This window comes from Parus major, chromosome 27 (genome assembly GCF_001522545.3).
Source record: "Parus major isolate Abel chromosome 27, Parus_major1.1, whole genome shotgun sequence".
Taxonomy (NCBI): Eukaryota; Metazoa; Chordata; class Aves; order Passeriformes; family Paridae; genus Parus; species Parus major.
The window spans coordinates 2,787,167-2,800,289 of NC_031796.1; the positions used below are offsets into that span (position 1 = coordinate 2,787,167).

Below are 13,123 nucleotides of genomic sequence, written 5' to 3' on the forward strand. Positions count from 1 at the left end.
CCGAACAGCAGCATCTCCCGATGCCCTTTAAGGAGCGCTGTGTGCTGCCAGGGCTGTCTGCATCCCTCGTGGGTCTTTTCCAGCTCCCAGCCCGGCTTTAACCCCTGCACTGCCGCAGCAGAGCCCGGGGCTGATGGCTCACACGGGAATGAACCATCACGGTTCAAATGCAGGTCACGGCAGCTCCGAGCGGCCCCCGGGAGCCCCGGGATCCCGGTTCACCCTGGCAGAGCATCAGCCCAGCTCCCGCTCCTGCCAGGTTAAACTGGCAGCTGACAAAGGGAAGGTTTGTTTCCCCATTTCCTGAGCTTTTCTTCCTAGTCCTTGAGAATTTAAATTCGCAACTAGAATGAGCAGTTTGTTAAATCAGGTTTGAGGTCCCTCAAGGTCCTGGCTCTCCTCTCTGGGATATCCATGGTGCCACAGCCTCCGACTCACTGAAGTTTGTGGAACTCTCTCCTCACCCTGCTCTGGCTGTGACACTTTCTCTGCGATCTCTTTTCTTCACAGGGATTCTCTCCTTCCCTCACTGGATGGCAAAATACTCAATATTACTAAATCTGAGCACTGCAGAGCATCCCAATGTACTGTTTTGTTAAAAACTCAGCAGCTGCTCCATCCAGCTGCTCAGCAAGGCAAGAGGGGAAAAGAAACCAGATTTTAGAGCCAACAATTAAACCAGGATTTTGCAGAACCACAGGATCTTTGAGGCTGGAAAAGACCTGTGAGACCATCAAGTGCAGCCTTGGACCCATCACCCACCACATCCAGCCATTAAATCCCACCCTGCTGAGCTCATCCCCTCCCAGCCGTGGACTGTCCCCCCTCCTCTGCACAGGGGACAAATCCCCAGGGACACAGTGACCTCCTGGACACCCTGCCAAAGGAAACTTTGGGGTACCTTGGAAATCCCACATTCTGAGTGATCCAAGGGATCCCACTTGCTCTTTCTCTCTCACCAAACTTCCATCCTTTAGGGTGAGGTGGGTATTTTACACCTGCAGAGCACTGTGTTCCCAGCAGCATCCACTGCAGCAAGAACCTGCATCAGGTGGGGAGACCCTGCTCAGCATCACCACTGGGCTCATCCTCTGCTCCTCTCTCTGCCTCTCCCCCTGCATTTCACTCAATAAACTCACTTTCCCTGAGACACAGTCACACCTGGGTTTGTAGTACAGAAGGTTCTTACCATTGCCAGGCTCCTGTTCATGTGTGTCCCCTGACACCTGCTCAGCCCTGCTCCCAAATTCCTCACTCACACCTGTTCTTACCTGTCTGCAGCAGCAGCATCTCTGGTCACCACCTTTTCCTGGCACTGCAAGGGTCCCAAGCTTCCAGTAACTCTCTTGAAGGCAGCAGCACCTGCAGGAGAGCAGGAGATTATTATATGATACATATTATATAGATATCAGATATGTAAGACCATAAAAATCAGACTGGTTCAGGTTGAAAAGACCTTTTTAAAGAACATTCATTGCCAAGCCCAGCCATGGCAGGGACACCTCCCACTGTCCCAGGCTGCTCCAGCCCCAATGTCCAGCCTGGCCTTGGGCACTGCCAGGGATCCAGGGGCAGCCCCAGCTGCTCTGGGCACCCTGTGCCAGGGCCTGCCCACCCTGCCAGGGAACAATCCCTGCCCAATATCCCATCCAGCCCTGCCCTCTGCCACTGGGAGCCATTGTCCCTTGCTCTGCTCCTCTCACAAGGGCCCTGGTGTGTTACCAAAGCTGTTTTCAGTACAGAACAAACTTTTTTAAAAGTTTGGTGATCATGGGTTTTCAGGTGATTTCAGTTTTATTGAAAAAATTGCAAAAAGCCTTGCAAACATTCATAAATAGGAATATATAAAAAACACTCAGGGGAAAAAGAAGTAACTCCAATCATTGTACATCTTTAAATGAGGGCAAGACTAGAGCTGAGGAGCCACCCTGGTGCTTCCCATCACTCCCAGCACAGCTAAACCACCCCAGTGCTTGTTTGTTGTCTGGAGGAATCCCTGGGATCCTGGAATCCCGAGAGGAACCTCCTGGCTGAGCCTGTTCCAGACAATGCCCAGGTGTGAACCTGACCCCAATCGCTTCACCCAGAGCCTCACTCACCTCTGCCGGGGGAACAGGGAGTTCTCAGCTCCTCTTCTGCTCCTGCTCAGCCACTCTTCACCCCTCAGAGGGAATCCAGGCCCTGGGGCAGCCCCAGGCACAGCTCAGGCACGGGACAAGGGCTCGGTGTCACCATCCCTGCGGTTCCTCTCCTGGGATCCACGTCCTCTGCCAGAGTCACTGGAACATCCTGGACAATAAAAATAAAAGGGAAGAGGACAGCAAAACCTGGCCTGCACAGAAATGGCTCCCAAGTCCTGAAAAGCACTGATCAGATGCCTTTAAATCCTCCTTCCAAGACATTTTCCCTAGCTATCAACATGGAATTTAGACAACAGCGATAATGTCACGCTGCAGAAAACAAAATGTCATTTCCCAAGCAATGATGAACTGGTATTTGGAGCCTCCTCTGACACAGAGAAAACAAATTACAATTTCCCTGAGAGCAGAAGCCCCCAAGCTCCTTCCCCTGCTGCTTTGGAGGGTGGAATACAGAGTTATGGATTAAAGAACATCATTTCACTCATGCAAACAGATCTGTCCTTCAGGAACTGTTCCACAGGAACTGAGCTGAGCACGTCCCATTCACAGGGATCAGGCACCGAGCACGTCTCAATGAACAGCTCCTTTGGATGGAACCTCACAGCAGCAAATTGTGTGCCTGGGACCAGGAATTGTTGAATTATTAACAAATCAAGCTACAGGAATTTAACACTTCCATACAAGCTGCTACAAAATCGTAGCTGAATTACAGGTAGGAACATTTAATGTTAACAATATTTAACACCCAACCTACGCTTCCAAAGGGAAAATCACTCTGCAGAGAGGATCTCATAGTGGCAGTACCCTTACCCTCACTTCCCAGCAGAGGAAAAGGAGGTGAAGCTGTCAGCAGGCACCCCAGAGCCTCCGCTGGGATCACGTCTAGACGTGTGGTGCTGGGAGAGGTCCTCAGGCACCCGAGGCATCTGCCCAGGGCTGGCAGATGTGACAGAGACCCCTGGGAGTTGCTTTGCTCCCTCTCTGCTCCCTCCTGGAGCGGCAGCTGGAGGCCACAAACACCCAGGGGCACCTCCAGCAGCTCTGCACATCTGCCCAGGCGGCTGAGCCGAGCCTGCAGTGCCTGTGTGTGACCCCAGCTTTCACCTCTGGTTCTCCTCCTGAGCACAGGATCAACCACAACCATCACAGGATGGGCTTCTACCAGACCATTGCCCCACAAATGTGTCACCAGGGCAGAGTACTGGGGCTGTATCCACTTTTTCAGCTGTGGTTAAATCAATTTCAGACCCTCTCAGTGTGAATTTGCTGTTCAACAGAGGTTGCTGTACCTAAACCCACAGGCTGAGCTGGGGGCCTGTGGCTGCCTGCAGGGACTCACACAGGGATAAGCACGAGTGCAAAGATTGCAGGGGGTTCAGGGTCTGGGAGCAGCAGGAGCCCAGGTCCTGGTGATCCCCACACTGGAACCCGTGGTGTGGCTCAGGCTGCTGTTGCCCTCCCCAGGCATGGAGCTGGCAAAGGCATTCCCTGTCCCGTGCTCCTGTCCCAGGCTGTGGAGTCTGGCTCGGGTGCCCTGGCAGTGGAGAAAGGAGAAGCTGTTGGTGCTGGAGCTGGCCTGGGTGACCCCCACCCCTCCTGCCCCAGCAGCCTGGCAGCAGCGCTGTGGCTGCTCTCCTCACTCCGGACAAACAGCCCTTGTTCCCCGGCCCCAGAACAGAACCCAGCTCCCTGCCAGCTGCAGCCAGGACAAACACTCCAAGCTCCTTCCGCAGCCCGGGGTCAGGCTGGCAGCGAGGGGACAGCGGGAGCTCCCCGGAGCCCCGCGGTGCCAGCCAGGACACCCGGCTGTCCCTGGGCCTCAACTGGGGCAGCAAATCCTGCACAGCTCACTGGGCACTGCCCGCCTGCTCATCCGGATGCAGAAATGCAGATTTCCCTCTTTTCCACCCTTTCCAAGGTCTGACTTCCCAGCTTCCCTTTTCTATTGTCATTGTTCTCGTCCCTGCAGAGCGATTCCCACAGCAGGCACAGGTAATTCCCAGCTGACTCTTTATTGACATAAACAAGTGTATAAAAATGCATAAAAATTCCAAATTGTGGCTCTAAGATAAATCATTAAATATCCCTCTCCCTCCCCCCATATTCTATTGCTGGAAAAAAGAAGCCATCTCACTCAGACTGGAGTAATCCACTGGATTTAATGCATTTTTTTTTCCAAACCCAGAGAATGTCACCACAAATCCAAATTCCATCCAGCATTTTTTTTGTCCCAAAGTCTCTCCTGGACATTTATTTCAAAATGGTCTACATTAAGCCAAAGGAAGAGCATTTTAAAGCAATGCAGGTATTGTTTCTTCAAAAGGAAAAATAAAGTCTGATATTCTAAAACCACGAACAGCCACAGCCAGAACAGAGCTGGGACAGACCCCACAGGCAGCAACACACGCTCAGCTTCAACCCAAATGTGCACTTTGTACACAATGAAAGTGAAAATAAAAAGCAGTATCAGAAACAGCTCCATTACTTGGGATTTTCAGAATGAATCCAGCGCTGGGAGTGGAATATTGTGGACACTCTGCTCATTAACAGGGATTTACTGGGTGGGCAGAAGCCCACGGGACTGCCCTGAGGCAGCAGCTTCACACAGGTCATTAATTGGGAAATAACACAAAGCCAGGGAGCAACAAGTGGGAGCCTGGTTTAAATCCTTAATAGGAATTGGGAAGAGAGCAGTGAGGAGGATTTTCCCTGCTTTCACTGGGGCAAGGCTGTTCCCAAAGCACCACACGGGGTTAAATGTCACCCATTTGGGACACTGAACAGAGCAACCCAAGTGCTGGGGGTGATGAGTGCACTGTGGCCACCAGCCCTGTTTATCTCCAGCCTCCAAATATCTCTCCCTGACACTTTGAGACGTTTTCCACCCAGCTTCCCAGCCACACTCAGCTCGCTCTGGCAGTGCCCCTGCCCATCCCTGTGACTTTCTTCAGGCCACTGGTTAATGAGAGGAGCTCCTGCTGAATGCCCCTGGAGCACAGAGCCAGCCCCAGCCCATCCCTGCCCCATCCACTTGCACAACACGTCCTGGGTCACTCACACTTCCTGAGGCACCACCCTGGCTCTCCTCCAGCTGCTCCCCGGAGCAGCCAGGGGTCAGTGCCAAAGGCCAGGGGGGCAATTCCCTTCCCAGAGTCCCCACAGCTCCAGAGGGGCTCACACGGGGCTGTGCTGGCTCTGGACACAGCAGGGCCTCTCCAGGTTGCTCAGGGATAGTCTGGACCCATGCCTGGCCTGCCTGGTGCCCCAGAGGGAAAACAGACCAAAACAACTCAGCACAACACTCATTTACAGAAGTGCTTGGGCAGAAGGGAACAGCAAGGACATGCTCATGTCCCCTTGGAGCAAATTTAATGGGGAGACTGTACCTGGATGTTCTGAGGGACAGGAATAGGGCAGGGATTTATCTGTGTCCTCCACGGAGCCTCACTCCTCATCCCTCACTCCTCCCAGGCTGCCCAGAGAAGCCGTGGCTGCCCCTGGATCCCTGGAGGTGTCCAAGGCCAGGCTGGACAGGGCCTGGGAGCACCCTGGGGTAGTGGAAGGAGTCCTTGCCCATGGAATGAGATGCTCTTTAAAGCCCCTTCCCACCCAAATCATTCTGGGATTCAATGATTCCCTAAATCCTGCTCCTGACCCAGCTCTGACAAGGGACTGAGGTAGCCTTGAAAGAGAACAGTCCTGCTTGAATCAGGCCCCCAAAAAGATATTAAAATGCATGGAAACCTGAAAAAAAAAAAAAAAGGGAGCAGAGCAAGGTCCCGAATCCCTTATAAATAGCAGCAGAAAGCAGAGACATTTATCAGCGTCTCTCCAAGCCGAGCCGGCTCCTTGCCAGAAAGACAGAGCCAAAGGCATCAGTCCCTCACTCCCCTTCTGCTAATTGTAAATTCAAGTTTAATGCCAAACCCACAGAATGCCAGATCAGACTGGTCTCTCAAGCAGAAAGCTAAATCATACATATTGCTGTGTCTGAGCTGAATTCCTCGCACAGAACGGAAGGAAGAGGGCTCTGGAATAAGGCAGAATCATTGATATTCTGAGAGGGCTCAGCCTCCCGCAGACAGCTCGTGTGTGCTGGCAGCAGGAGAGGGAGGGGATTCCACAGTCAGACAGAGTTACTGTGACTCCATCTGACCCCACTCGTTTGGAAAGCACAGGAATCCTCCCCAAAAGGTAGCACTGCCTGCCCTTGGGCACAGGGTGTTACACAACAGAGCCCTCACACTTCCCATGGCTCTCACAGAAGCACACGGAGTCACTGAATCCAGTCACTTCTGTTTAATTTTCTGGATATTCTGCAGGAGTTTGAAGTGTTTCCTCCCTCCTGCTGCACAAGGTGAGGGGAGTCCTGAGCCCTCTCTGCCACACAACTGGCAGCCCTGCTCCCAGCACACACACACACACCACACACGTTTTTCCTGTAAGTATTTTCCATAGAGGACAGAGCCTGTAGGACACAGGAGATTATGGGATGACACTTCCAGGCTGCAAGCAGCACATTAATTTAGTAAAGGACAGAGTCAGGAGCACCATTGACAGAGGTTTCCCAAATCTTTCCCTGCTCACAATTTGCACCCATGAGCTGCCCAGACTCCACTTCTGCATGTTCAAGGCACTTTGGAAACGCAGCATAGAAAAGTTTTATAAAAAGTTTTACTTGGAAAACAAGGAAGAACAATGACGTAACTGCAGACAACAATAATAAAATTAACAAAATGCTAATGGCTACCCATTGCTTTGTCCTTGTTGATATAAAAAGTGTAACATCAGATCCAGTGTACAAATACAAAAAAAATTGTGCATAATAAATGTACTATAGTACTGTACATACAGCATAAACCGTTCAATGAGAATGAATTAAATATACCTATTTGTCTCCTGACTTGGAAGACAAAAGAATAAAGTTCTAAAGTCCTAGAGTCAGTGTATAAACCCTTTCCAGGGGCTGAATCACGAGCCAACGGTATCCCTGAAAATCAGCAGAGTCAAATATTCCCTTAGTGGAAGCCATTATTCATGGGACTGCTGGTTATGATAAACTAGGAGACAAAACTACAACATATCAACCGAGCCAACGTTAAATCCAGACCGAGTTCTTCCCATCTCCTGACTTGCTACTGGCACTGCTTTTGTTTGAGCCCGCTTTGGATTTCTTCCCTCTGGAACTGCTGGGGTTGTTTTGGTTGTTGTAAGCCTGGATAGCAAGGTCCAGGCGGTCCTGAGCCACTTTGATTTCCCTCTGCAGGATCTCCAGGTCGGCAGGAATGTTCCCTTCGCTGCTGCCATACTGCTGTTCCTGAGCTATGTTGGCTTTGTTCTGCTTGTAGGCCATCTTGGCGTTGGACAGCTCCGTGCACTGCATCTGCTCCGGCTTCAGCGCGATGTTGTAGCCCGGGGGAGCCGAGGGCGTGTTCCAGGTGAAGGGGTAGTTAAAGGTCCCAGAGTCAACCAGCTCCTTCTTCTTGGCATTCAGCGTGTCTCGGATGGTGCCAAACCCCAAGTGCAGCATCTCCCAGACATTGAGGAGCAGACACATGCAGCTCACCCCGTACATTATGAGCAGGAAAATGGTTTTTTCGGTTGGCCTGGAAATGAAACAATCGACGTTGTGCGGGCAGGGCTTCCTGCTGCACACGAACACGGGGCTCACCTGGAAGCCGTACAGGAAATACTGCCCCACCAGGAAGCCAACCTCAAACAGGGCCCTGGCCAGGAGCTGCAGGACATAAATCCTCATGAGCCCGTCCTCCCGGATCTGCCGCCGGCCGTCGTGCTTGGCTTTGGCAGGGCTCTGCTTCTCTTTACTCTCCCTGACGCTCTCCACCTCTATCTCCGGGTACATCATCGGGTCTTCCTCATGGTCACCCTCAGCTTCCTCCAAGCCCCGGTGCTGTTTCCAGCGGACGGGCAAGCTCCTCCTCCTGGCTCTCCTGCTGGCTTCGCTGTGCTCCACCATCCGGGCGATTTTATGGATGGCATAGCCCAAGTACAGCACCGAGGGAGTGGCCACGAGGATGATCTGGAACACCCAGAACCTGACGTGCGAGAGAGGGGCGAAGGAGTCGTAGCAGACGTTCTCGCAGCCAGGCTGCTCCGTGTTGCACACAAACTTGCTCTGTTCGTCATAATAAATGGATTCTCCTCCCACAGCAATTAGGACAATCCGAAACACAATCAACACTGTCAGCCAGATTTTGCCAACAAAGGTTGAGTGGTTCTGGATCTCCTCTAACAGGCGGGTCAGAAAACTCCAACTCATGGTGGTCAAATGAGTTTATCTAAAAAACAAACAGAACCCCCAAATATTTATGAGTTTATCAGCCCGAGCCTAAATGGTTCAAACTCAACCAAGAGAGTCTGAAAACTCCAGACTTTTGTACTCAACCCATCTGTGTTTGTGACCATCACCTGCTATCGGGATCCAGCTGCCAGAATTTGCTTGAAGATCCTACGTCCCCTCCGCAAGCTTTTGAGGAATCTGCTGCAAGAAAAAGTAGCAGTTCAGTATCTTTTCATTAAAATATGTGCTCCCAAAGCTACTCCCCAGCCCAAGAGAGAGGCACAGCTGCTCTGTGTGTCACAGGTTGATTTAGAGTGGAAGCTGGAGACTCCACGACACAGTGGATGGGAAGACAAGTGCCCATGAGATTTTTGGGTGCTGTTGGCCACATCCTGCCACTGACAAAGGGATTTATTTGAATTTGTTAAGGCCTGGGCTGGTGATCATGCTCTCAACCCACGGGAGACACGGCTGTGTCCAAGGGCAGTACCAGCTCTCCTAATTCAGGAAGGGATGGCCCAGCCCACCTGTGATGCAAAGGCAGGACAACCTGGTGGCCTGGGCAGTGTCACCCTGCAGGGCCAGCCTAGGGACAGGGCTGGGACAAGGAACTTTTAGCTATGCTCAAACCATCCGCGGGATAGATTTGGATTCAGCCCCTCTGGGAGTCTCAAAATCTTCCTCTCAGGTTGAGAAAGGATTTCAGTGTGGGTTTTGTAGTGAAAAGCTGGTTAGAAATAGTTACTTGTCAAAACTTTTAGAAGAGTTGGTGCACAGAAGTGAGTGGTGGGTGGGTGAGGGGAGGAGGGACGGCGCTGGCAGGAGCTGAGCAAGCACCGGAACTGCCGGGCCTGGCCACACTCCTGAGCAATTTGGCAACTCTGCCAAATTCCAATGGCTGCAGATTCCAGGTTGCCCAGAGAAGCTGTGGCTGCCCCTGGATCCCTGGAAGTGTTCAAGTGCTCCAGGTTGGACAGGACTTGGAGCAGCCTGGGACAGTGGAAGGTTCCTGTCCACGGCAGGGGGTGGCACTGGATGAGCTGCAAGGTCCTTTCCAAACCATTCCATCACTCCAGGATAAATTTGCAATCCTAACAGTAAAAATCACATCCTTGGAAACTCCCATCTGGCAACACTTTGAACAAACCCCAGGAACACTGCAGGCCCTCCTGGAGCCCAAGGAGTGAAAGTAAAACACAGGAGGAACTGCTGGACACTGTTAGAGCAACAGGGGATGAGGCATCTTTCAGATCCTTGATGATGTCAAGTATCAGTTTGTTAAAGATTATTAAAAGTAATTATTACATCAGAACAACATTTGGTGACAGATCCTGAACCCAGAACTGGACAAACCTCCAGCACTCTGATCTTAGAAGTGATTTATTCTTAACCTGAAGAAATTCCAGGAGACTGGAAGAAAACTAGTACTTGGAACTATTCAGCTTCTTCCACATAACTACAGAGCTGTTTATAGGCAAAGTAATGAAATGTGAGGAGATGCAAGCAATGCAGAATTAAAGGATATAAATGTGATCTCCCTCTGGTGGAATTCAGTGTTTCACTGAAAAGCCAGGAGCAGGGATATGGTGTGGATGGGCTGTGCAGGACATTTGATTTATCACTTCATAACAGTGGGAGAAAAAAAATAGCACAGGAGAGTATTAAAAAAGGCCATATAAAGTGATCAGAAGTAACAAAAGTCTTGACAAATGATTCCCACATTAGGTCCAAGATCAGTTCCATAATTACAGCAGTTCTGAAACTGCTGGATCTTCCCAAGCTCAACTGGGGAGTGGCTGCTGATAAAATGGGCCCATGGGACACGAGTTTGAAGGCTGAGAACTGGAGATGAGAGACACCAGTGGTACAGGAACACGGATTGCTGGGGAGGCTGAGGCCCTTGGGACAGCCCCACTGCCTGAACCACACTCAGTGCAGCTCAGGCCCAGCAGAGCAGGGTTTTGTAACAGGAGGAGAAGCTGCTGTGGGTGTCAGTTAACAGGGAAGGGAATGAGACCCCTGAAGGATCAGGACCTCAAGGAGAGCTGCTGATATGGGGCAGGTGTCACCTGCAATCAGGAGCTGGGGGGTGATCTTACCTCCTTGTTAGCGAGACAGCCCCGGGCGCCTGCGGCCGCATCCTTCAGCACTTGCTCCAACATCAGAGAGTGGACACAGGAGGCTCAAAACCAGCTGAGGGATGGGAAAGATGCCTAAAAGTGAGTGATTTAGAGAGATCAATTTGTTTAGTTGGGAAACAGGAGGAAAATGAAAGTGAATCCCAGTAGCAAGGAGTCAGGATCATGATATGTCATTAAAATTTCCAATTAGAACAAAATTCCCCAGCCCTCCCTCAGGTGGACAGGCCACCTGCACTCAGCCCTGAAGAAGGACATGTTTAAACCAGATGTGTTCCATAGATAACAGCTATTAGGGCTGCATGCAATCCTCCCAAGGCTTCCATCCAAGCTCCTCTTCAACACAACCCTGCTGCCACCATTCCATAGAGCACTGGCTGAAATAACACATTTTTAACAGGCAAAGAGAAGTTCCAGCCCCAGTGCAGCCCCTTCCTGCAGCAGGGGCTCAGCACCCCCATTTCACAAAGGCACCCAAGTCCAGCTCTGCCACCCAAGTTCTGTGTTAGTGGGATGTGACAGTGCTTCAGACACCCCACACTCAGCACTTCCCACTCAGATTCAAAGTCCAGATGAGGGACAGTGAGTCTGGGGGTCCTGCACTTGCCTGAGAAGTCTCCAATGGGCAGCAAAGGGAGGTGAACCCCACATCTTGAACAGGAGGTTAACAGAGGAGAGGAGCCCCAATACCCCCCTCCCACCACACTGCTCTGCCCATCTCATCACCCTGGACACCAACAGGACAGGCATGTCCCCACTGACACCTCGTGATTCATCAACTAAAACAGAGACAAACCCAAAGGAGTTTAAGAGGTTAATTCTTATTCCCTGAAAATGTCAGGGCCACGCTTTTCACTCAAAGCAAACTACTAAGTAAATTTGAAATTAATTAAACACTGTTGCCAATGTAAATTTGGAGTAACAGCAGGAAGCAGCCTTTAAATTTTCATATATTGTCACATTCCTCAGCAGTTAAGGGCAGGAAGTTTGAAATGAGTGCAGATTTCAGTATGAGAATCTTTACTTTTAGACAAGCTGCTACCTCCCATCTAAGAAATTTCTTCAAGGTACATGCCAGCTTTTCACTGTGCATCTTCTACCTGCAGACAGGCAGCGACAACAACACAGAAATCAATCCTGTGATTCCCAACCTGAATTCCACCAGTTGTTCCAATGCACAGAGTGCCAGATCTATGTACAGACTTGTGGTGGGCTTTCCACAGCCCTGGGATGCAGAAGGATTTACTCAACCTGTGCTTAACAACAAGGACCTGCCAATTAGTGAGTCTTGGGAGCTCTGAAGCTGCCCAAGAGCTGATTCTCTTTGCCAAGAAAGTGTCACTTTGTCCATTTTATCCTAGTCCTGAGTGGAGCTGCTGGGACAAACATGGAAGAACCCATGAGCAGGCAGAGAAGTTCCTGGGCTTTAAGGAAATATTTTGGTTCAAGCAAAATGACCAGTGATTACAACTTGGAGAGGTTCAGCCCATCCAAATTAAATGCAGTACAAACCCAAGAACTTCCAAGAGGAATTCCAGTGGTGTCCTTCTATTCTGTGGGATCAGCCAAGGTTAGAGGGGCACCTTCTGCCTCTCCACCACGTGCTGCAGCACCCAGACACATCACAGTAACCTTCACCCAACATACACCCGCGCTCCTGCATCTGTTGTTTCTGGCAACATTTAACTCAATAATTTTCCAATGTTTGAAAGAAAAGTCTATGGACACTGACACGCATCTGAGAAAGGCAGAATGTCAGCAATTTCAGCTAATTTAAGTCAGGCCAGAAAGTGCATTTGAGAGAGACTTTCATTTCTTGTATTTGTCATAAGTTCATTTCAGCACTTCCAGCGGAGGAGGCTCCTTGGAGCGGGCAGGATCCATGATGAAATATCAAGAGGCTTATCTCTGACAGCAGGCTGGCTCCTGAATTAAAGCTTTGCAGGCACTGACATCCAGAGAGAATGAAGAAGAATTTGGAGCAGGTACATGGGAAAAAAGAAATCAGCTTCAGGTGAAGAATTTCTGGAGTTAACATGGCTGTTGTTCACATACAGCCAGGGAATGGCCCCTCAGGTGTGCCCCCTCCTCTACCCAACCCATGAGGGGCTGCCTATGAATTTAAACATTTTAACATTTAAAATTTCACCTCCTTTCAGCTTTCTCCTCAAACAGTGATGACCTCCCACCACTCAGGGTGGGAAGAACTGCCCCATGGAGCAGCAGTTACTGTAAAATGCTCAAAATCCTGCCCTTGGATAGGACAGCTGAGGTGGGGCAGGGACAGCAGTGGGGCAGGAGGAAGCTGCAATGCTCCAGCAGTGTCCCCATTGCCCTGAGACAGAGGGCACTTGGAGGGCAGGACAGCCAGCACCAGGTGGTGTAAGGCAGCTTCATTCCAGGCTGTCAAATCCCAAACACCTTCAGAACCATCTCCTGGCTGTGTCCTGGCACAGCCCAGCACAAACTGGAGCCCCTTGGCACAGCCCAGCACAAACTGGAGCCCCTTGGCACAGCCCAGCACAAACTGGAGCCCCTTGGCA

General features: G+C 50.8%; 1 protein-coding gene across 3 annotated transcripts in view; it reads right to left on the reverse strand.

The window, feature by feature from the left end:
* Positions 1–4,284: 4,284 nt before the first annotated feature.
* Positions 4,285–13,123, reverse strand: part of GJC1 (gap junction protein gamma 1) — a 23,574-nt gene continuing 14,735 nt past the window's right edge. Inside the window, exons 2-4 of one of the 3 annotated variants that reach the window (XM_015651406.2) lie at positions 10,542–10,655; positions 8,571–8,643; positions 4,285–8,440 (exon numbers count right to left, since the gene is read on the reverse strand). In XM_015651406.2, coding sequence (XP_015506892.1) covers positions 7,240–8,421 — 1,182 coding nt within the window. In that variant the 5' untranslated portion in view covers positions 8,422–8,440; positions 8,571–8,643; positions 10,542–10,655 and the 3' untranslated portion in view covers positions 4,285–7,239. Of the gene's footprint in view, positions 8,441–8,570; positions 8,644–10,541; positions 12,640–13,123 lie in introns of those variants that run through there. The other 2 variants (XM_015651407.3, XM_015651405.3) reach the window with 2 other exon arrangements.